Here is a 22,699-nt window from a genome sequence, read left to right on the forward strand (position 1 = left end):
AATATCTTTTCTACAAAGAAGGAAATTAATATTTAAATTGGCAAGCAATACCTGAAATTATCAATAGGAAAACAGAAATTAACAGAAAGAAAAAGAAAAAAAAACTCTCATGGAATAAATATTCCCGATTGATCATAATCAGTAATATAGTTTATAAATTTTTCTTGAGAAATGTGTGTGTTTTTTTTTCTTTTTAACAAAAAGTAAAGTCTAATGGAAATCATTAGGAACCATCATGTGAAAGGAAGTACTTATTATTCTGAGTTCTTTCGTATTCACGGTCCAAGGAGCTTATTGATTCCAACCTTGGTTCCCAAGAATCCTACTACACAATTTATTTTAAAAATCTCAGCTGTTCCTTTTCCTCCCAATGTATGATTTATTTTTTCATTCAAAGCTTCCTGTGCTATATAGAAATTCTCAGGGATACATTTCCTATCTCCCCACCCCTGTCATATGTTGATACCCTAGAGAGTTTGATTTTCCCCACGTGTTCAAGTTACAGAATCAAGGAAGGAGCCTCTACATCCATCTAAAACAAACCATACTCAAACAGAAATACCCTCTACAAAATCCTCAATAAGTGGTCATTCAGCTTTTGCTTCAAGATCTGCAGTGAGAGGGATTACATGACCTCCTGAGGCAGCTCAGTCTACATTTATACAGTTCCAGTTTTTATGAGACTCTTTTTTCCTCTTACGTAGGGTGTGCTTTGCCCATATAGATTACATATTTATCTAAATGTTGTTCATAGGGAGAGTGTTAATAGATATATCTGGAACCTTATTCACCCCGTTCTAAGGTACACTTTGATTCCTGCCTGGAGGGGAGCTGGAGAAGTGGCCACAAAACTAGCTATTCTGCTCTTTTCATAGAGAGGGTTACCAGACTAGAATTATATATCTGCTCACCTAAATATTGCTAGTGTGAGGAAAATTATATTCTTCAGTTCAAATTACTTTCCTTGTTTCATTCTCTTAACGAAGAAGGGGTACAGTTTATATTCTAAAGCTTGGTTTCTTCCTCCCAGTTATTATTAATTCAACAAGACCATTACAAATGGTGAATAGTTAATAAACCCATTTATCTAAGAATGTAGCAAACAGAAATCAGAGAAAGTATGCAGATCAGAATATGCCAATACACAAAATAAATGAACTATCCCACTGAGAGTGAGATAGTCACAGGGTTATTGTGGAGAGAGCTGAAATTGGCTCACATGAGCTGATTGTCAAATTTTCAATGTATTTACACCCCAGAAATTACCAAACACTACAATTTAGGTCTTGATTTACTTATTATTTTGGTGATTTTATAGACCTAAGAAAGTAAAAAGGGAAAACGTTAATTACATGGATTAATTTAAGTGTGTCATACTCATGTCATACCTTATCTTAACTGAGTGCCTGATATTAACCAAGTGAATATTCCCCAAAATCTCAAGGGAAGGAGGCTGAAAACCAGCGATGTGTTAAAGCTCTAGCTCCTTTACTTGCCAGCCTTTTCAATGTCTGTTCTTTCTTTCTCTGGATCTCTCCCCAAAGAGGATCTGGAACCACATATGTCCTCTAATAATGAAAAAAGGAATAAGAATGTCTCTTGACCCCCTCCCCAAACCCCTGAAAAGCTTTCTCATTAATTCTGCCTCTCATACAGACATGAAATGTTGAGATGTGCTCCTCTCCACTGATAAGAAGAGACTCATGCAAATGCTTTAGACTTGAACCCCACTGCAGTTTCTCCCCTTTGTACTTCTCTGTACACAAACCATCTTATTCCTCTTCCATGTAATAATCCTTTTAAGACTTGAAGAGAGGGGCAGCTAGGTGGCAGAGTAGATAGACCACCGGCCCTGGATTCAGGAGGACCTGAGTTCAAGTCTGACCTCAGACACTTGATACTTACTAGCTGTATGACCCTGGGCAAGTCACTTAACCCCAATTGCCCCACCAAAAAAAAAAGACTTGAAGAGAACCAGTGATCTTATTACTGAAGCTATAAGAGTGTCTTTTTGGTACTAGTAGGGAGTAAGACTAACTTGTCATTTGAAAAACAGAAGGACCAAAATTTGGAGCCTTGACTTCCCATTCAATCAATTAATCAACAAAGATATTTCCCCAAAGGTTTCCTTTTGTGATAAAATAATGGGATTTGGCAGATGCCCAGGGTCCCCACCTCAAGACTGATTTAGAATTATTTTAATTGGGTGAGACTGAGAAACTGAGTACCTACTTAAGAATGATTAAATCAAGACCATGCCTGGCTGACCCTGAGTGGGGTGTTGTTCTCAGAGTCTGTGGACTACTGACATGAGCAGATGACCCTCAAACAATCAGCTTGAAGGACCTCCCCTTTTGAGGAGAGAGACAGCAAGTAGGAAGTGAAGGCTGGCTCTCTGGTTCTCTCTCTTTTGGTCCGGAACTAGCTTGGGAGATGGAGAACAGGAGGGCCCTCCTTTCCGTTCAGGACTTTGGGGTGGTGAGGGACTTCACGTGGACTGCTAGGAAAAGCAAGGGTTTCTCTCTGGCTATACCAACTCTCTCTTCACTAACTTCTAATACACTTTAATAAATCCTTAAAAGCCTAAAATCTTGCTGAATTTATCAGTGATTTTAGCCAGCTTCCCCCCCCAAAAAAAAAAAACACAACAAAAACAAAAAACAAAAAACTGGGGTGGGGCAGGTTAGGACCCACATTTAGATTTTAAACAACACACTTTATAGAGGGCAGGATTTCTACTTTACAGCTTACTTCACTTTTCTGTCTCCAGCTCTGCTTGGTTTCAACTCTCCCTGAAACAAGTGCAGTTCCTTTCCCACTTTCTGGTTTCTTTTTGTGTGTTGTCTCAATTAGACTGTAAGCTCCTTAAGAGTAGAGACTTTCTTTTTCTTATTATCCTCAGTGCAAAGCACAGTGCATGGCATATAGTAGATACTTAATACATGTTTATTGAACTGGATATCTCTTGAATAATTACTATTAAAAAAAGATCCTGTTCTAAGCTCAGCCAATTTTACAAAAATCAATGTTACATTTTTTCCCTCCCAGTGATTATAATGTAGTAAGAATGAAGTAAGAGATTTGGTGAGGGACTACAAACTATTGGAGCAAGGTGATTTTCATTTTGCTGATGAGGAAAATGAGGCTGAGGAGGTAAAGTGATTTGTTAATGCCACTCAGGTAGTGTCAGAGTTAACATTCAAATTTGGGTTCCCTACATCCAGATCCAACACTCTTTTCTCTGTCCCGTGAGACACAGTAACATAGGCATATGGGTCTTTAACTGACAAAACCAAGTTATGTCCTGATATTATTTGTTGCTATTTCAGAATTTGAGACCATTGGGTGAAAGCTACAATGAGTCATATTTATAGCTCAATATTAGGAAGAACTTTTTTTTTTTTTTGGTGGGGCAATGAGGGTTAAGTGATTTGCCCAGGGTCACACAGCTAGTAAGTGTGTCAAGTGTCTGAGGCCAGATTTGAACTCAGGTCCTCCTGAATCCAGGGCCAGTGCTTTATGCACTGCACCACCTACCTGCCTTCAGGAGAATGTTTTAATGATCAAAACAATTGATTAGGCAGCCTTACTAATAAGTTATGTCCCTGTGACTGTGAGTGTGTTCAAGTAGAGTCTAGTGACCTAGGTAAGTGACAAGAACAAAAGGTTCTAGACATAGGACTAATAACATAAGTATAATATAAAGATTATTTTTATCTTCCATCTAGGAATAATCTATGGAAAGAAGGCCAGAAAAGATTTGTTGTCTTCAAGGACTAGTAATTGAAAGATAAAAACTTTGCTGGTCTGGGACAAAAAGAGAATAGTTCTAAAGAAAGACATTGGGAGTTATTCTTGATTTATGGCTTTTCATTTCTTTGAGTATGAGAACAAGTTTTTAAAATCAAATTTCATAGATGCTCACATGATAGTTATATGACTCATGGAACTGAGATTAATTAGACTCATTAGTTATAGGATGTTGTTGACCTATGCATCTATCATACACAATTACCTCTCCAGCCACTAATAAATTATCTATAGTCATTTGGTGGATTTTGGCATTTCAGAAAGTTGAGAACACAAAGTCAGTGATGTAAATGATAAATCAGTACACCCAGCAGACATCTGTTGAATACTTGGAGAGGAGATAGTTTTCAAGGCATTGAAAGGGTTACAACAGTTTTGTTAAGACAAATCCTCAAACAACTCTGAATATAATGGAGGATTTTACAAGCTTTTAGGTTGGTTATCTCAACTATTTGTAATCCCAAGGCACCCATGTTTTAGCTTTCTGATCTTAGAAACCTACCCTTAAAAGACAAAACTAAGAAAAATAAATCTTTAGACATTTAGAAATACTGAAGGAATGGGGGAATAATAAGGTTTTTATTTGTGGTTTGCTATTTTCTACTCTCTTCAAATACATATTGAAAGAAAATCTTTTTCTGAAGCTTATTTTTTACTCATACTTTGATTTGAGCTTGCCCACAAACTTGTGAGATAGACAAGCCTAGTGTCACTATCCTTATTTAAAATACGATAGTATTATTTTTAGTTTTCAACATTTATTTTTGTAAGATTTTGAGTTCTAAATTTTTCTCCTTTCCTCTCTTCCCTTCCCAAGATTAAAAGCAATCTGATATAATTTATATATGTACCATCATGTTAAATATTAGTCCTTTTATGAAAGAAAAATCAGAACAAAAGAGAAAAACCACAAGAAAGAAAACCAAAACTAAACAATAACAACAAATAAATTGAAATATTATTCAGTGTTCTGTATTCAGACTCCAGAGTTCTTTCTCTGGATGTGGAGAGCATTTCCCATCATGAGTCTTTTGGAATTGTTTTGGATAATTATATTCCTGAGAAGAGCTAAGTCGATAAAAGTTGATAATCAAATAGTGTTGCTGTTACTATGTACAGTGTTCTCCTGGTTCAGCTCACTTCACTCAGCATTAGTTCATGTAAGAAGAGACAACAATTTCAAGAATAATTTCCATTTAGGATTGGACTTGCAGTTACAAATCTAGGTTCAAATCCTTGTTCTGATAATTTACTTTCTGTGTTAATCTGAGTAAGTCTTGGGTCTCTCTTTCCTCATATAAATATTGGGTGGTGTTGGTGGACCAGCTGCTTTCAAGGTCCTTTCTAATTCTTAAAATGTTTATAATCTAAAATAGAACATGTAGATGCAAACGACGAGGGGTTGAGTTTCTTTTCCAGTAAATGTGCTCCTCAAAAGTGCCTCCTGCCAATCTATCACTCTTTAAAAAAATGACTGGAATTCATGCTAGGAAGTCAATGTGTGAAGGCAAATAAAGAATTTAGCTTAGAAGAACAATGAGAAAACTAATGAGGAGAATTTTAACCTTTAAGTTCAATGAACAGTTAATTCTGTTTGTCAGGCAAAACTTAAACATGAGGAGAATAACTTATCTTTGAAAGCATGTAAAGTGCAATGGTCCTTTATTATGTTAATAAGACTGGATAACTAACAGCTATTGCTTCAGAAATGTCACAGATTAAAAATGGATTGTTTGAATAATTAGGACAAAGATGATTTTATGACTTTAATGCACACCGTTTCACTCTAGCTTTAATTGTCTTTTTAATTTAACAATTTTGTTTTAATTATAGAAAATCACATATAATTATTTTGAACTTTATGTAATTGTTCATGTATAGAAGAGTTTCAAGTCTTGCACCAGACGTTTAAAAGATCTTTCCATAGCATTAGTTGAAGCATTTTCAGGGGCCCTGTATAATTCATCTGAAAGGTCTTTGTTACCTGGCTTGGTTTCTGCTGGATACTGTTTGTTCTTAAATCTCTCTATCAGGGAGATTATCTGGCAGCACATGGAATAACTAGCCACCATTTTATTAACCAGCTCATCGTGGTTTCATTTGGCAACTTTTGTGGGAAACATTTCTAATCTCTCTTGAGATCAATATCTATAATTGACATGAAAAACATAGAAATAATTGTTGTATTCTTGGGTGGATGGTGATGTGTAGCCAAGTGTTCATAAGTTGTCATCAAAATAATACACTTTCTTTTAGTGTAGTAAAGAGTTAGAAACTAAGGGGAGTGAGAGAGTGGGGCCAACTATTGGAGAAAGGTTAAAGAAATTATAGGACATGATTATAATACAATATTATTATGCCACAAGAAGGGCAAAATTGCAGTTTTTAGAGAAACCTGAGACCTTTATGAACTCATATGGAGTGAAACAAGCACAACTAAGAGAATAATTTACACAATATTCACAATATTATGAAAAAAAATGGTTTTTAAAGACTTGAGAATTCAGATCAATATAATAACCAATTAAGATTCTAAAGGACTAATGATAAAGCATGCTACATATCCATTCAGAGTGATAATGAGTTTGAAATCTTGGATAAGGCATACATGGCTGCTAGGTGCTATAGCACTTAGAGCGTTGGGCCTGGAGTCAGGAAGATTGTGAGTAAAAAACTGGCCTCAAACACTAGCTGATTTTGTGCAAATCACTTATGTCTTTGTCTCAGTTCCCTCAGTAAAAGGGGATAATAGTAGCACCTACTTTTCAAGATTGTTGCTAGGAACAAACAAGATATTTGTAATGTACTGAACGTTACACTTAACTATTACAAATACTATGCACTTAGCGTAGTACCTGGAACAAAATATGCCCTATATAAACACTATTAATTTTAATTTCTTTTGTACTATGTTTTATTTGTTCTCAATTACATGTTAAACATTTTTTAACATTTGGGGTTTTTTTTGAAATTTTTGAGTTACAAATTCTATTCCTCCCTCTCTCCCTTTAAACAACCAGATATAAGTTAAACATGTGCAATCATGTAAAACATTTCCATATTAGTCATTTTTATAAGAAATACTAGGTATTATTAATTATTTTTAGACAAAGCCAAAATGGGAAATTGTTTGATTCTGCATATTTTAAAGGGTCTTGTTTTTTCCAGTGAGACAGAGTGTAAGAGCAAAGGGGGATAAGGATAGGATAGAAAAAGAGGAAAAAAAAGAAATACAGGGGGTCATTGTGGCATTTTTTTTAGATGCAGAAGAAAGGCAAGGCTAGAAGAGACAAGCAGAACAGCTCTGAAACTTAGAGATTGAACTTATCATAAAAGAACTTCAATAAATCACAAATAATCTCTTTCTGTTACTCTATATGTATATGCAAATGCCCATATTATTTGTCATTTTCTAAGTTCAGGGCAAAAATAGAAATGTCCAAAATACATTTGATCAAAATGCAAGGGTTTGAAAGTGTGTGTACTTTATAGATTAATTCATAGTGATAATGTCACCATATTCAATGTTTTACTATATTATTAGAAAAATATTTAGTTTTGGTTTACAGTCCCAGGATGACTCAAATTTAAGAGGTGATGTAAGGATTTAAGGACCCCAAGCTTCTTCTTGAAACAATGGCCCATCATTTTAAAAAAGTACATTTTCCTAATGATACTCTAAATGGACATGCAATATAGAATAACACAATCTTAAAAATAAAGAAGTATTGGGGGCAGCTAGGTGGCGCAGTTGATAAAGCACTGGCCCTGGATTCAGGAAGACCTGAGTTCAAATCTGGCCTCAGACACTTGACACTTACTTAACAGCTATATGACCTTGGGCAAGTCACTTAACCCTCATTGCCCCACAAAAACAAACAAACAAAACTAAAAATTACTGACTATCCCAAGGATTATGATGTGATGCATGGTGTATACTACAGCACATTGGCCAAAATACATAAACACCAAAAGTGGCATAAATATACATTATCAAAGAAATGAATACTCAAAAAGATAGGAGGTCATTGCATATTGAAAGTTTGGAATAATGAAGATAGATAACATTCATACTGTGCTTTAAATTTTACAAAGAACTTTACAACTATTATTTTATCTTCACATCAGTCCTGAGACATATATGTCATTATCATTCGCATTTTACTGGAGAGAAACTGAGGCTGACAGAGGTTACATTATTTGCCAAGGATCACAGCTAATAAATATCTGGGGTCAGATATGAACTCAGGATTTCTTGATTCTAAATCTAGTACTCTCTCCACTGAACCATCTAAATGTCTGCTCTGTATATGCTCCACTGAGAGAGATTCAGAAGGCCAGGTTCATTGAGTTGACTTCCCTGTGGAATATTTATTGGCTATCTCTGCCAAGAATCACTCAGATTGAGAAGATGAAGAACTGTGTTCTTTATTATGTGGAAGGTTACAGTGGTGAGTTCACAGATATGTTCAACTACATGGTGATTACATACAAAAAAGTGTGTATGTATTTGAATCTAGTAATTTTCTTTGAATAACCAGAAAATCAGATCGAACCAACCAAACAAACAAGGACCCAGACTGAAAAACAAAACAAAAAAACCTAGATGGTCTTGGGTTAAAAATAAGTTTGAAGATAAGGCTATCTTTGTAAGACAACCATTCTAAATGTGCAACCAAATGTGGATGGTATACAGACTGAAATATTTAGTTCACTAAGTCTTCTTGACTCCAAGACCAGCTCTCCAAACATTCTTCAATTATGTCTCTAACCTAGTAACAAATTGGAAAAGCGCGTTTAATTGAATTGAAAAATGTTGTTTTCCCTGACTTACTTGAACAGATGAAATAAAGCAATGAACCTCCTAGAGAGTACTTAGGAAACATTCAGGTTTTGAGAACTTTGCATATAAAACTACCTTCAACTTAATAAGTGGCTTCCCACATTTCTACTGTGATCATCTTACCTACTATTCACAAATAAGCCTGTTCATATGGACATTAACTTCTGTATGTTTATAAGAGGATAAGCCAAATATGATATAAGGGAGTTTGGCACTATGAATAAAAAATACTCATTTTGTTGTTTATTTTGCTTTTGAACTGTATGGGTTAGCTTTGTATCATCTTTTAGATGCATTGGAAAAAGTATGTCTAACCATCTTTTATCAGTCTACCTTTGGTGTTTAATAATCTATATCCAAACTTTTTACTGTTGGTGTTCCTTAAAGCTCTATCCTATGTCCTCTTCTCTTTCCTCTCCTCATTTTGTCTTAGTGATCTCATTAACTATCATTCAGATGACAAACAAATCTATCTATATATCATTTTATCTACCTACCTACTTACCTATCTATAGCTATAGTGATTTCTTGAGTTTCAGTCTCATATCACCAATTGCATATTGGATGTTTAAAACTAGATGTCCTAGGGGCGGCTAGATAGCACAGTGGATAAAGCACCAGCCCTGGATTCAGGAGTACCTGAGTTCAAATCCAGCCTCAGACACTTGACACTTACTAGCAGTGTGACCCTGGGCAAGTCACTTAACCCTCATTGCCCTGAAAAAAAAAGATTCAACTGCTTGATAAAGTAGATACATTTGAATATATGTATATGTGTGTGTGTGTGTGTGTGTGTGTGTGTGTGTGTGTGTGTGTGTGTGTATGTGTTCAATACTAATCCCATAGGACAGATTGCTCCTTTTAGAACAAGGATTTATTTAGTTCCTACTATGTTTAAGTCACTATTCTATGTGGGGGGAAAACAACAACAACAAAAAAATACTGAGCGCGTCTCCCCAGTCCAAGACTGTGACGTTTTAGCTACCCAACAGAGAACCAGGCAGCCCCTCCAGACTCCAGACTCCGCTGCAGGGCTTGTGCTTCCCAACTCCGCCGCCGCCTCCTCTTGTTTTCCTTTACGGTCCCAGGCACATAGTATGATCATTAGGTGTTCAGTTTCCCAGCAATTTTCTATGGAAAATCAAGGGAAGTGGGCCATGGTTGCTGTGAGCAACTTTGAAGAGCGGGACACCTTTAGGGAAGCTTGATCAAGGTGCCATCATTGCGAGACCCTCCAAGTCAGGACTCTGGCAGAGTTCCTCTATCTTGTCTTAATCATCGGAGGCCATCTTACCATTTCTCTGCCTCTTGGGAAGTAGCAGAAAACCAGTGTCGAATCATGGTTGGACTTAAGCCTACAGATGTGCCCCCCAACAGCCACTGTCACATTCCTTGGGGCTGGCACTGATGCCTGCATCACTGACCTCATCACCTTCCCCCTGGACACAGCTAGTCTCTCTGCAGATTCAAGGAGAGAGCCGGGGGGCCGTCCGAGCTTCCTCTGCCACTGCCCAGTATCGGGGTGTCTTGGGCACCATTCTGACCATGGTGAAGACTAAGGGCCCTGGCAGCCTGTACAATGGTCTGGTGGCTGGCTTGCAGCGCCAGATGAGTTTTGCCTGTGTCCTCATTGGCCTCTATGGCTATGTCAAGCAGTTCTACACCAAGGGATGTGAGCATTCAGGCATTGGGAGCCGCCTCCTGGCAGGCTGTACCACAGGGGCACTGGAAGTGGCCATAGCCCAACCCACAGATGTGGTGAAGGTACGTTTCCAAGCCCAGGCTCATGCAGGTGGCAGCCGGAGATATCAGGGTACACTGGATGCCTATAAGACTATCGCCAGAGAGGAGGGGCTTCGGAGCCTATGGGAAGGAACTTCACCCAATGTTGCCCGCTATGCTACTGTCAACGGTGCTGAGCTGGTGACATACAATCTCATCAAAGATGCCCTCCTGAAGGCCCACCGCATGACTGATGACCTTCTATGCCACTTCACATCAGCCTTTGGGCCTGGCTTCTGCACCACCATCATTGCCTCCCTTGTGGACGTGGTCAAGACGAAGTACATGAACTCTGCCTGGGGCCAGTATGCCAGTGCACCAACTTTCATGCTCCGGAAGGAGGGGCCCCAAGACTTCTACAAAGGGTTCATGCCTTCCTTCCTCCGCTTGCGTTCCTGGAATGTAGTGATGTTTGTCACCTACGAGCAACTGAAATGGGTCCTGATGGCTGCTCGCACTTCCCGGGAAGCTCCTTTCTGAGCCCTCTCCTGCTAGCTCTCTGCCATACACCCCTCCCCTTGGAGTCCAGACCCCAGCCTGCCTCCCATCCCATTTTTCTTCCCTCTTCCTCTCCTCCCCTGAAGAGCCCCCCTGCCCTAGAGTTAGCCCCATTTTATCCTTTCCAATGGCAGCCTCACCCAGTTCTTAAGCTTTATTAGAAATAAGGAAAAAAACTAACTTCTCTGAAGGAATATAGGTATAAAGACAATGTGTACACAGACACAGAAAAAAAATATCTATAGAAAGAAAATGCAGAGCCTTAGGAGAGGTACAATATATGTGGAGAATCAAAAAGAAATTCTCATGGAAGGTTACACTTTTGAGTTGAGCTTTGAAGGTATTTAAAATAAACTAAGGTTTCTAATTGGTAGATGTGAGGAGGTAGTATTCAGGTGTAAAAGTGGGAGATGGATATCCTATATAGAGAAGATCAAGTAATAATAGTAGATAATAGCTATGTTTATATAGCACTATGTGCAAATCACTGTGTTAAGTACTTTACAATTATTATTGAATTTAATCCTCATAACAACCTTGGGAGCTAGGTACTGATTATTTTATTATCCCCATTTAACAGATGAAGTAATTGAGATAGACAGAAGTTGTGACTTTCCTAGGGTCACACAGCTAGGAAGTTTCTACAGCTGGATTTGAATTTATGTCTTCACACTGAACCACCTAGTTTGTCTTCAATGTATTTTCCTCTCTCCTCTCAGTAGAGAAGAAATGGGATTGGGGGTGGGGTAGTGGAGGAGAAGAGGGTTGAGATACTCAAGACATATATACATAGATGTGAATGAGAGATTGATTATATAGATATAACATTATCTTTCTTATAAGGAGGACTTCTCTGGGTGTGGGGTAAGGGGAAGTATCAATAAGGAAATGGTTTTGTTGTAAAAACAAAGATATTGAGAAAAATATTTTCAAATACCATGCTATTTGTTAACCACCTACCTAATTGGAATATATTGGGCATTTTGAACATGTTAGAAGTCAATATTTATACTTTAAGCAAGTAAAGAAAATATCTTTTTAGTACTTCAGCATGATGAAAAAATTAAGGGAAACTGACAGTTTCTCAGCATCTTTGATTAGAAAGTAAACACTGCAAAAAGAACTTTCTTTCCCTCTTGCTAAAGAGATAGGCACCTTTAAGGACAGCTGTATTGGAAATAAATGCCATTGCTCAGTGATGTTTATTGAATACAGACATCCACTTTCCAGACTCTTCTCCTGTCTTGCTTCTTATTTCATTAGTGAACAAATGCTAAAAACAGTAAAGGTAGAGCAACAAAACCATTTTAACACCTCTTCCAATAAAACCAAAAATGTAAAACGCAGGAGTCTACTCACTCACTAAACACATGCAAAATAACCTCTAAGTATTTGACTGCACTGGGCAACTTAGCTTAATTGTCTCAATAGTGCCAGTTGGTACATAATGTGCATTGATGAATCTAATGGAAAGAGCGTGCAAGTTGAGAAACATCAGTTAGAATGGCTACTTTTTCAACCTATAAAAATCCGCTATTGACAAATGATGGCACAGCATGTGCGTGGTAGAAAGCCTTCTAATAAAGAAATGGACATGCTCCCAATTACTTTCCTAAGCCCTTAAAGTGCTTAAGTGCTGCCTCTTCATAAACCTTTTCATTATGTAACTTAGAGCCCAGATTCTTTGCTGTTTCCTTCTGAACTGCAATAGAGCTTATTACATTTCCTGTCTGTATAGTCCTTCCTGTTTTAATACTAGGGGAGAAAAGGGGAAGTACATAGCTTCTAAGGAAAGGACACATCTTCAGTGCTGAAAAATACTGTGATTATTAGAACAAACAAAAGGAAAGAACAATGTCAGTTGATTGGATGAGTTTCTTTTTTCAATAAAAAATCCATTTCTATCCAGGGAAATCTGAAATGAATGCTTTTTGAAAAGAAGCAAAACTGATTCTTCTGTTATATAATCATCTCTTGAAAAGTATTATTTTCTTAAGGGCATTATGCAGTTTCTAGGAACTCCTGCCCACTCTGAAAACTTTGTAGGTAGGTACAATAGAAATTATGAATAAAAATTTTGACATTCTGATTGGGGATTTAGTAGCAATCATAACTAATAATCCCTTGTATTTACATCATGCTTCAAGGTTTACAAAGGGCTTTTTACATATTCTCTTATTTGCCTCACAGGGTTGAGGCAGGTGCTATTAATATCCTCATTTTACATATGAAGAAACTGAGTGTGAGAAAAGTTAAACGATTGCCAAGGTCACATAGTAACTGACCAAGAAAGGATTCAAATTCAATTCTTCCTTACTCCAAGTAAGAATCCACACCTCAATACTCTTGGCATTTTTGTTATACTTTAATGTTTGCAAAACACAATACAAATATTAGCTCATGTAATTCTCACAATAACACTGTAAGGTACGCATAACTGGTATTATGACTCCATTTGTTGGGCCAATGAATTCAGGTTTAGAGAGGTTCAACAAAATTTCAAACAGTTATACAGCCAGGGGTTAGGGAATGGATTTGAAGTTTGTCTTCCTTATTGCTAATTCTGTACACTATGCATTGTGCTATGCTGACTCTTTCTTCATAGTTAAATTGCATCTCACATGAATCCTTATGTAGAAGTATCAAGTACTTATTTGGTACCTGTTCATATCATTGTCCCCTTCATTTCCATGAAAATTATAACAGAATATTTTGACCAGGTTTTGTCTCAGCAAATGAAATTTAGAGCATTATCAAAATCCAACACATTATGTCTTCAGTAGTGTTGAAACAACTAAGCTTACCATCTAGTTAACAAGAATGATTATTTTAAATAGAAAGCTATGGCAACTAATTTTCCCTCTTGCTCAACTGAATTTGTTTTCTTTGCTCTCCCTAATTATTTTCATATCATGAATTGCAAAGTCATTTTGTGGGATATTTCATGCTGCTTGCTCCAGGAACCAGAATTGCTAGTTGCCACTTAGTTATCAACAAGTACAATAGCTATGTTAAGACTCCTCACCCACACTAACAGAGTTAATTAAAGATCTTAACGAAAATCAGAAGTAGAGTTCTGTCCTTTACTTGCTAATAATATAACAACAAATTCAATGCAACAAACACTTAAGCCACCTACTGCACTGTGCTATGTTCATGTGTCCCTTCTAAAGTAATTCCTTATTACTGTTAACTTTTTTCTTAATTTCTTAAGCTTGTGAAATGCATTATTTTAGTTATTAAGTTGTATGCTTAGTTATAAGCTTCCTGAGGGAAGATTATATATGTATGTATCTCTATGAATCTGTATATATATGTATATATACACACACATATAAATATAAATATTAACATATGTCTATATGAATAATTATAATTGTGGAGAGAGAAAGACACAGAGATACAGAGATTCATGGGAATGGTGAAAGTGCATATGTTTGTATGTATTAATTTTTAACTATTTAATTATGGATACAGTGATACAAAACAAGTAACATATAGGTATGTAGAATTTAGACTTACTTACCAATGAAATCTTAGCTAATGCCCAGATTATTAGATGAAACATGTCCAATTCTGAGCATATACTTGTTGTCATTCTCCCTAGAGAGGTAAGTAGTGAAGTATCAATCAGGATAACAAAGGAGATGAGAAAAATGCACCTTGTTGCCCTTGATGAATTCAAGTAGCCAGGACTATATTGACTATATTCTCAAATACCCTAAGAATTGATGGATGTGGTCACTGAACTATTGTTTGTGATTCAGGGATATTTGAAAGATGGTGTGCAAAAGAAAAGGTGGACTACAAAAGGGGCTGATTGTTGATTTACAAAGAAGAAAAATGACATATTCAAGGTATAGGCAAGTGACCTTGATTTTGATTTCTAAGATGATTCTGGAATGGATCACATAAGTGATGATCGGTAAATGTCTGGATAAGAAAGGAAACACTGACTACAATTAGTCAGTGGCTTCATCAAAAACTACTCATGTTGTTAACCTTATTTCCTTTTATTTGGACATAGTTACTGAAGTAAATATCAGGAAAATGTCATAAATATTGGTAACTCAATTTTAGAGAAGCATTTCATAAAATATCATACTATTCTTGTGGAAAAGAGAGATACTTTGGACTGAACAATAATAAAATTGGTTGGTTTTGGGAGAGAATGGCTAAATTAAAAAAGCAATCATTCATGGTTCAATGTCACCTTGGTGGTAAATCTTCAATGGAGTGCCCCACGGATCTGTGCTTACACTAGTGAGATTTAACTCTTTTCTCAATACTTTAGATAATGACGTGGGTGATATATTTATTATATTTGTAGATGACTCAGAATGAAGATAGCTTACACACTAGGTGACAGAAACAGGATCAAAAAAAGATTGGACAGGCTAGAATTGTGTAAAATCTTGCATGATGAATTTCAAAAGGGTTGTGTAAAAATATGTTTTTTATTTTTTTGGTGAGGCAATTGGGGTTAAGTGATTTGCCCAGGGTCACACAGCTAGTAAGTGTCAAGTGCCTGAGGCAGGATTTGAACTCAGGTCCTCCTGAATCCAGGGCCAGTGCTCCATCCATTGTGCTACCTAGCTGCCCCATACTTTTTTTAACCCTAATATTATAAGTACAAAATTTAGGAGGCATGGTTAGACTGGGCCTTATCTGCAAAAGGCCTGGGGACTTTTAATGGATAGCACATTCCATAATAGTCAACAGTATTATTACTATTAGAATTATGTATTTAGTTCTGGGTATTGTGGAAATTTATTTTGATTTGGGGACCCTACCTTTAGGCTGAGATTAGAAAGCCTTAGGCCCTCAGGGTCTCTCCCCCTCCTCCTCAGCTTCAGCTGAGTGAAAAAGCCCCGTGGGCTATACAAGACGCCATGTCAGACAGCTGGGGGGGGGGGAAGCCCCCAGCTTCCTCTGACCTGAGCGGAGCTATCTGAAGGATCCCAGATGGCCTGTGCTGAGGCATAAGGCTGGAGAGCACCCCCCACACACACACACCAGCTGCAGCTCTGGTTAGCGGATTAGCTTGGTCTGTGGGGGTGAAGGAAGCCCCGAGATTTGAGTGGAGAGAAGAAAAGGTGTATATATAGACCTGGGAGTTAGAAGATAAGGGGGAAGACAGACTAGAAAAGAAGGAGCTGGGACGGACTAGAGGAAGGAGACTAGCGGGAGACGGACTAGAAAAAAAAGGAGGGGGACAGACTAGAGAAGGACGGACTAGGAGAGAAGCTGACTAGAGGGGAGCCTGGACAAGGACAGAGGAGAGTTCGGTTCAGAAAAGGAGAGATGGGGCTGACAAGGTTACAGGCCTTAATACAAACCAGGGAAAGTATACCCTGAGGCCAGAGGCGGCAAGGCCCTTATTGTATTCAAGAAGTTCCAAGCCAGCAGGTGCGAAAGAGACCCAGTGGAAAGAGACTGCAGGAAAGCAGTCAGGTTGTACATTTTATTTCCCTGTATTCCTAATTTGAAATAATATCTCATAAATAAACTCTGCTTTGATTATTTAGTTAGAGGCTTCTTAATCTTTAGTCTATCAGTTTGGGAGCAGTGTGGTGGAACTTTATCAATGGCCCACATTAAATTAACGAAGTCAGATAGCCAAATAGTCAACAGTCCCCAGTTTAGTCCTCCAGTCAGCTTCAGCCCCCAAAATTAGGCTAGTCATTTAAAAGTATTTCTACATTTTAATGGCGACCATGAAGGGACTTACGGCCCAATTATAATTTTTCTAAATTTATCATTTTTCATATAATCATAATTTTTCATAAATCCAATTATATATAATTTTTCCAGGATAGTTATAGTTATTAATAATTAATTTTTTTACAATATTTAATGGCGAGCCAGGTAGGAGTTTCTAACCTACTAACCTAGTAAATCTTTAAATAATAATAATAAAAATTAAAGGGCCACTAGGAAAAATTTTTTTCCCACCCAACTGCTTCCTATTTAATTTTTTGAAAGCCTCTAGCAGAGAAAAGCCTTAGCATCTATACTGAACCATGATTGAATATTTGTTTCACCTCTTACCTTTTTTCATTGGGTTGTTCTGGGACTGCATAATGTCTATTTTACCCATTGAACCCATGGTTAATATTACTTACTGGGGACATTTTGACCAATTTTTAGCCTTATTTTGATAAAGTAATAACAGCCCTAGCAATTGTAATTTTTTTTCTCTCCATCACTAATATTATAGCATGGTATTTTCTTATACAATTCTGGAGAGAGAAAAATAATTGTACCCATAGTGAGCCATGTATTAAGAGGGATGCCAGAGCTCCCTCTACTAAAAATGACCGGAAGTTAGAAAAAAAGTTGACCAGTCTTTAAAAGCAGGTCAGCAGAAGCCTCAAGATGCTGCAAAGCATGCTCACAGAAGCATCCTAGCACCTGCACTTTCAGGTCAAACATTTAAGAGTTAATATAAAAACCCTAAAGTGTGGCAATATTGTGAGAAGCAAGGACACTTGTTGAGAGAATGTAGAACCAGAAGGTATGAATTGAGACAGATAATGACTGAAACCCTTAAAGATTTTTTTAGGGGAAATAGAAATAATCAGAGAAATTTTTTCTAAAGAGGAAACAACCAAGGCAATTACAGGTCTTATTATCAACAGAATCAGAATAACTTTAGAAGACCCTATCAGGAAGGTACAGAAGGACACAACCAAGGCAATTACAGGCCTTATTACCAACAAAATCAGAATAACTTTAGAAGACCCTATCAGGAAGGTACAGAAGGACACAACCAAGGCAATTATAGGCCTTATTATAAGCAAAATCAAAATAAACGTAGACCTTATGAGGGAGATACAGACAAGCAGAGTCAAAACAGGTATAGGCCTTTTCAGAAAGTTATAAAGAAGCAACCTGAGAACAGTCACAGACCCTTTCAAAAGGATAAAGATCAGGGAAATATGGAAAAATGACGGTGCACAGGGGAGGAATGGACAAAAGTAAATACTGAAAATTTTATTTTTCTAGACTTTAAATACATTAATCCTCTTATTCTATTTCATTCTCCTCCCCAGAATAACAAACCTCATGTGATCCTCAAAGTTGGGGACACATTATTATTGCTTATTAAAAGCCCAAAGAGTGGCAAAATTAACTAAGAAGCAGCTAAGGGACATTCTAGGAGCAGCTGGGTATTGCAGGCAATGGATACCCTGTTTTGGTAAAATTGCTAAGCCACTTGTGGCTCTAACAAAAAATTCTTTACAAGTATCTTTACAGCTGGATTCCCAGTATCTTTCAGCTGTGGCAGAATTGAAGCAGCTACCCTGGCCTGCTGGTGTTGCTGTTCCTGTTCCTGCTTGGACCCGGTTTGGTCCTCATCATTTCATTCCACCTGTACCATTTGTAGGAGAAGAACTTCTTCACAAAGAACATATGGCTCTAACTTCTAAAAAGGGTTATTGAAACTCTAACTTCAAAGAAGGGTTATTGAACCCTATTATTTGGTTCGTAAGACAATTAATGGACATTGATTATTGCTAATGTTTAAGTTCTTTTGATAAATTGTTTATCACTTCAAGTATGCTGATGTTTAAGGGTTTTTTTTGGATAAATTGTTTATCAATTTAAGTATCTATTGTTGTCATTGTACTAAAGAGAGAATTCATGAACAAGATGATCTGGTTTATTTGCTTGATGAAGATTTTGTAATAATGTTTAATATTACATTTGTATTATTTTATCATTAATATGTCATCGTGACTATGTATATAGCTTTTATTATCCTTAGTGAAAGAGTAGTAATTTTGTTGTATTGGTCATTATACCACTTTCCCAATTGACTCTGGATATGGTTTGGAATTGTTGTATATATTGCAAGTGTATTTAGTTATGCAGCGTAACACGCATTTTTACCAACATATTGTCTTTCGTGAAATTAATATCAGATTTAAATTACGGAAACTTACCATTTCAGAGTGTAATTACTCTTACATTGAGCTTGATGGAGATGACTCCACTCCACGATGCAGGCCTTGGAGAAAATATATGTACAAACAGGAGGAGAGACAAGTACTTGTAAGCTGCCCTGAGGAGGCTGAGAGAACAGCCATTCAGTGAAACCTGGAGGCAGGATTCCCTTAGTCCAAATACATTCAGTAAGTTCATAGTTTGCTGATAATAGCAACCATATAGGGCACATCTCTCACTCCAAAAATAGTCTGGTGTCATGGAAGCACCAGCCCATGAACTTGGTTTAACTTAATTTTTTTTTTTTCTCATTCAGTCTGGTGGCATGGTTAGAATCCATCCACCTGAGGCCTAGCACAATTATTGGATGTCTATGTACCACATGATGTGGTATGGTAACCTTTCCATAACATTTTCAAGTGTCATCACAGACACATTACTAAATTCGGCCTTGATCCAGACATATAATGGTAAAAAGTGTTATTGATATATTGTCTCAATTTTCTATTGCTTACGGATATAGACATCCTCCAAAAGGGGGGGACTCCAATGTGTTTTGTGTGTGTGTATATATATATATATATATATATATATATATATATATATATATAGTTCAGATTTGTTTTGTACATTTTAAAGAACTTTCACTGCTTTTTGAAGAACTTTCACTATTTATTGAACAATTTTGGACAATGTTATACTAAAGACTAGTGAAAGCTCAGGCAGCAGTATCCAGAGACAGCCAGAATCCAGACCAGAGTCCAGTTCCCCTGATGACATCACAACACCTCTTTTGAAGACAAGATTTAAAAGGACTTTAAATGGACACTCATTTTTTTTCCTACATACACCATCTGTAATGTGTATTTTCTGCAGAGGTTTTCCCTCTGTGGATATTGTCAAAGCGCGAATCCATGAGGGATTGCCTCTCTGGACAATTTTCTTTTCCTGTGTTGCTATTGACATTGTGTTCTAGCATAGGTTATGGTACTTTGTTTTGGTGCTTCATCAAGGAAACACTACGTGTTTCTTTTCGAAGCAAAGGGGGGACTGTGGAAATTTATTTTGATTTGGGGACCCTACCTTTAGGCTGAGATTAAAAAGCCTTAGGCCCTCAGGGTCTCCCCCCTCCTCCTCAGCTTCAGCTGAGTGAAAAAGCCCTGTGGGCTATACAAGACTCCAGGTCAGACAGCTGGGGGTGAAAAAAAAGCCCCCAGCTCCCTCTGACCTGAGTGGATCCCGGATAGCCTGTGCTGAGGCATGTGAAACTTGGAGCGCACCCCCTCTCCCACCAGTCACAGCTCTGGCTGGCAGATTAGCTTGGTCTGTGGGGGCGAAGGAAGCCCCGAGATTTGAGTGGAGAGAAGAAAAGGTATATATAGACCTGGGAGATGGACTAGAGGAGAACGGCTGACTAGAGCAAGGAAGGAGACTAGAGGGAGATGGACTAGAGAAGGATGGACTAGGAGAGAAGCTGACTAGAGGGGAGCCCAGACAAGGACAGAGGAGAGTTAGGTTCAGAAAAGGGTCTGACAAGGTTACAGGCCTTAATACAAACCAAGGAAAGTGTAATGTGCCCTGAGGCCGGAGGCGGCTAAGGCCCTTATTGTATTCAAGAAGTTCAAAGAGCAGCAGGTGCGAAAGAGACTGCAGGAAAGCAGTCAGGTTGTACACTTTATTTCCCTGTATTCCTAATTTTAAATAGTATCTCATAAATAAACTCTGCTTTGATTATTTGGTTAAGAGGCTTCTTAATCTTTAGTCTATCAGTTTGGGAGCAGTGTGGTGGAACTTGATAAACGGCCCACATTAAATTAACGAAGTCAGCCAAATAGTCACAAGTCCCCAAATTAGTTATCCATAGATCAGTCCCCCCCAAAATTAGACTAGTCATCAAAATATCTCACAGTATGGCAGTTTGGGAAATACATTTATGAACTTAAGAGGGTATCTAGAAGGCTAACCAGGATGGTGAAGGAACTTGATTCCATGCAAAATGATAATCTACTGAAAGAATTTGGTTATTATTCAGTTGCGTCTTTGTGACCTCATTTTGGGGTTTTCTTGGGGAAAGATACTGGGGTAGTTTATTGTTTCCTTCTCCAGTTCATTTTACAGTTGAGGCAATAGGCTTAAGTGACTTGACCAAAGTCACACAACTAGTAACTGTCTGAGGTCAGATTCGAATATAGGAAGATGAGTTTTCCTAACTCCAGGCCTGATACTCTATCCACTGTGCCACCTGGCTGCCTTACTAAAAGAAATAAAGATCCTTAATTTGGAGAAAAGTCAATGGAAACATGATAGTTGTGTTTAAATAACTGAAGGGACTATCACCTGGAAAAAGAGGGATTAGACATGTTCGAGTTGGTCACAGTTGTCAGACCCAGGAGCAATAGATACAAGTGGCAAAGAGGAAAAAAAATTGTTTAATATCAGGGAAAAGTGCCTAACAAAACTGTCTACCTTGGGTGGTTGTAGGTTGCCTCTCATTGTAGATCTTTAGGGAGAAGTTGGATGAGCAAAGTCAAGAATACTATAGTAGAGATTTATTTTTGGCTTAGATTGCTACTGAGGACCCTTTAAGCTCCCAAATTTGGAGAGTCTTTGAAATTCATCCCCTAGACCAAATTTCTGGAGTCTCCTTCTATAGTAGAATGGTTTTATCTTTTGGTCTCAATCCTTGAAACTACCTTTGTGTTATCAGATGCATTCAGGAATATTTAACTAAATTTTATGCTTTTTCTCATAATAATGTATATACTACCCTTATCCTAGGCAGAGATGAAGGAGATGTTTGAAAGGGACAAACTGTAGCTTCTTGAAATATAAGGGATAAGAAAATACATTTCCTAAGAATGGGAGTCAGGACTCAGGTGGAGAAATTAACCTTAGTGAAAACTAGAAATACTTTTCATGTGTATCTCTTAATTGACACAAACAAGAAGGCCTAGAACTCCAAAGTAATATTCCCATTCAGTACATGGCAGCATTAAGACTCTTTAAATGAAATCTGCACAGAATTAAATAATATGATATCCTGGGAAATCCATTTAAACAAGATTCTACATGCTCATAAAGTACTGCAGTAGCTAAAGGAAACTAATGGAAAGGAAACTGTTGATATAATTAAAATTTTCCAAAACTGTATTTGTGTTCTGAAAAGTCTAAAGATAAATTTATAATAAAAGTAATTGTTCAGTTCATATCCTGAACAATAAACACTCCACTGTCCATCTAAATTACTTTGATGTAATGAAAAATTTTTTGAAAAGATTATGATATTGCACACAGTTTCAACAATATTGTGTGATGGTCAATTGTGATAGATTTAACTCTTCTCAGCAATACAATGATCCAAGATAATTCCAAAGGACTCATGATAGAAAACACATTCCACATACAGAAAAAAATACTGTGGAATCTGGATGCAGATTGAACCATACTGTTTCTATTTTTTGTTGTTGTTTTTTTTTCTTTTTTGAGATTTTCCCCTTTTACTCAGATTCTTCTTTCACAACATGACTAATGCAGAAATATGTTTCATGTGATTGTACATATATAATCTATATCAGATTGCTGTCTTGGGTAGAGGAAAGGGAAGGGACAAAGGGAGAAAAATTTGGAGCTAGAAATCTTATAAAGACAAATGTTGAAAACAATCTCTATGTAACTGGAAAATAGTAAAATACCTTTATGATTTAAAAAAATAAAAAGAGTGCATGCAAAAAGAAAAAAAAATATTATGACGTTGTTAATACTTTAGTTCTGCTTCTCAGGACTGACATTCACCCTTCCTTCCATGATTAAGGGTGA

At 37.2% G+C, this 22,699-nt stretch overlaps 1 protein-coding gene and 1 long non-coding RNA gene across 2 annotated transcripts in view; both read left to right on the forward strand.

Annotated features, from left to right (window-relative positions):
• The window catches only part of LOC122730478, a 387,036-nt gene that overhangs the window by 66,751 nt on the left and 297,586 nt on the right, over nt 1–22,699 (forward strand). The window lies entirely within an intron of this gene.
• On the forward strand, nt 9,993–10,915 carry LOC122730476 (mitochondrial uncoupling protein 2-like). The gene is given in 3 exon segments (XM_043969614.1): nt 9,993–10,019; nt 10,021–10,103; nt 10,105–10,915. Coding segments are annotated over 3 exon segments (921 nt in total).

Source organism: Dromiciops gliroides, chromosome 6, assembly GCF_019393635.1.
Source record: "Dromiciops gliroides isolate mDroGli1 chromosome 6, mDroGli1.pri, whole genome shotgun sequence".
Classification (NCBI taxonomy): Eukaryota; Metazoa; Chordata; class Mammalia; order Microbiotheria; family Microbiotheriidae; genus Dromiciops; species Dromiciops gliroides.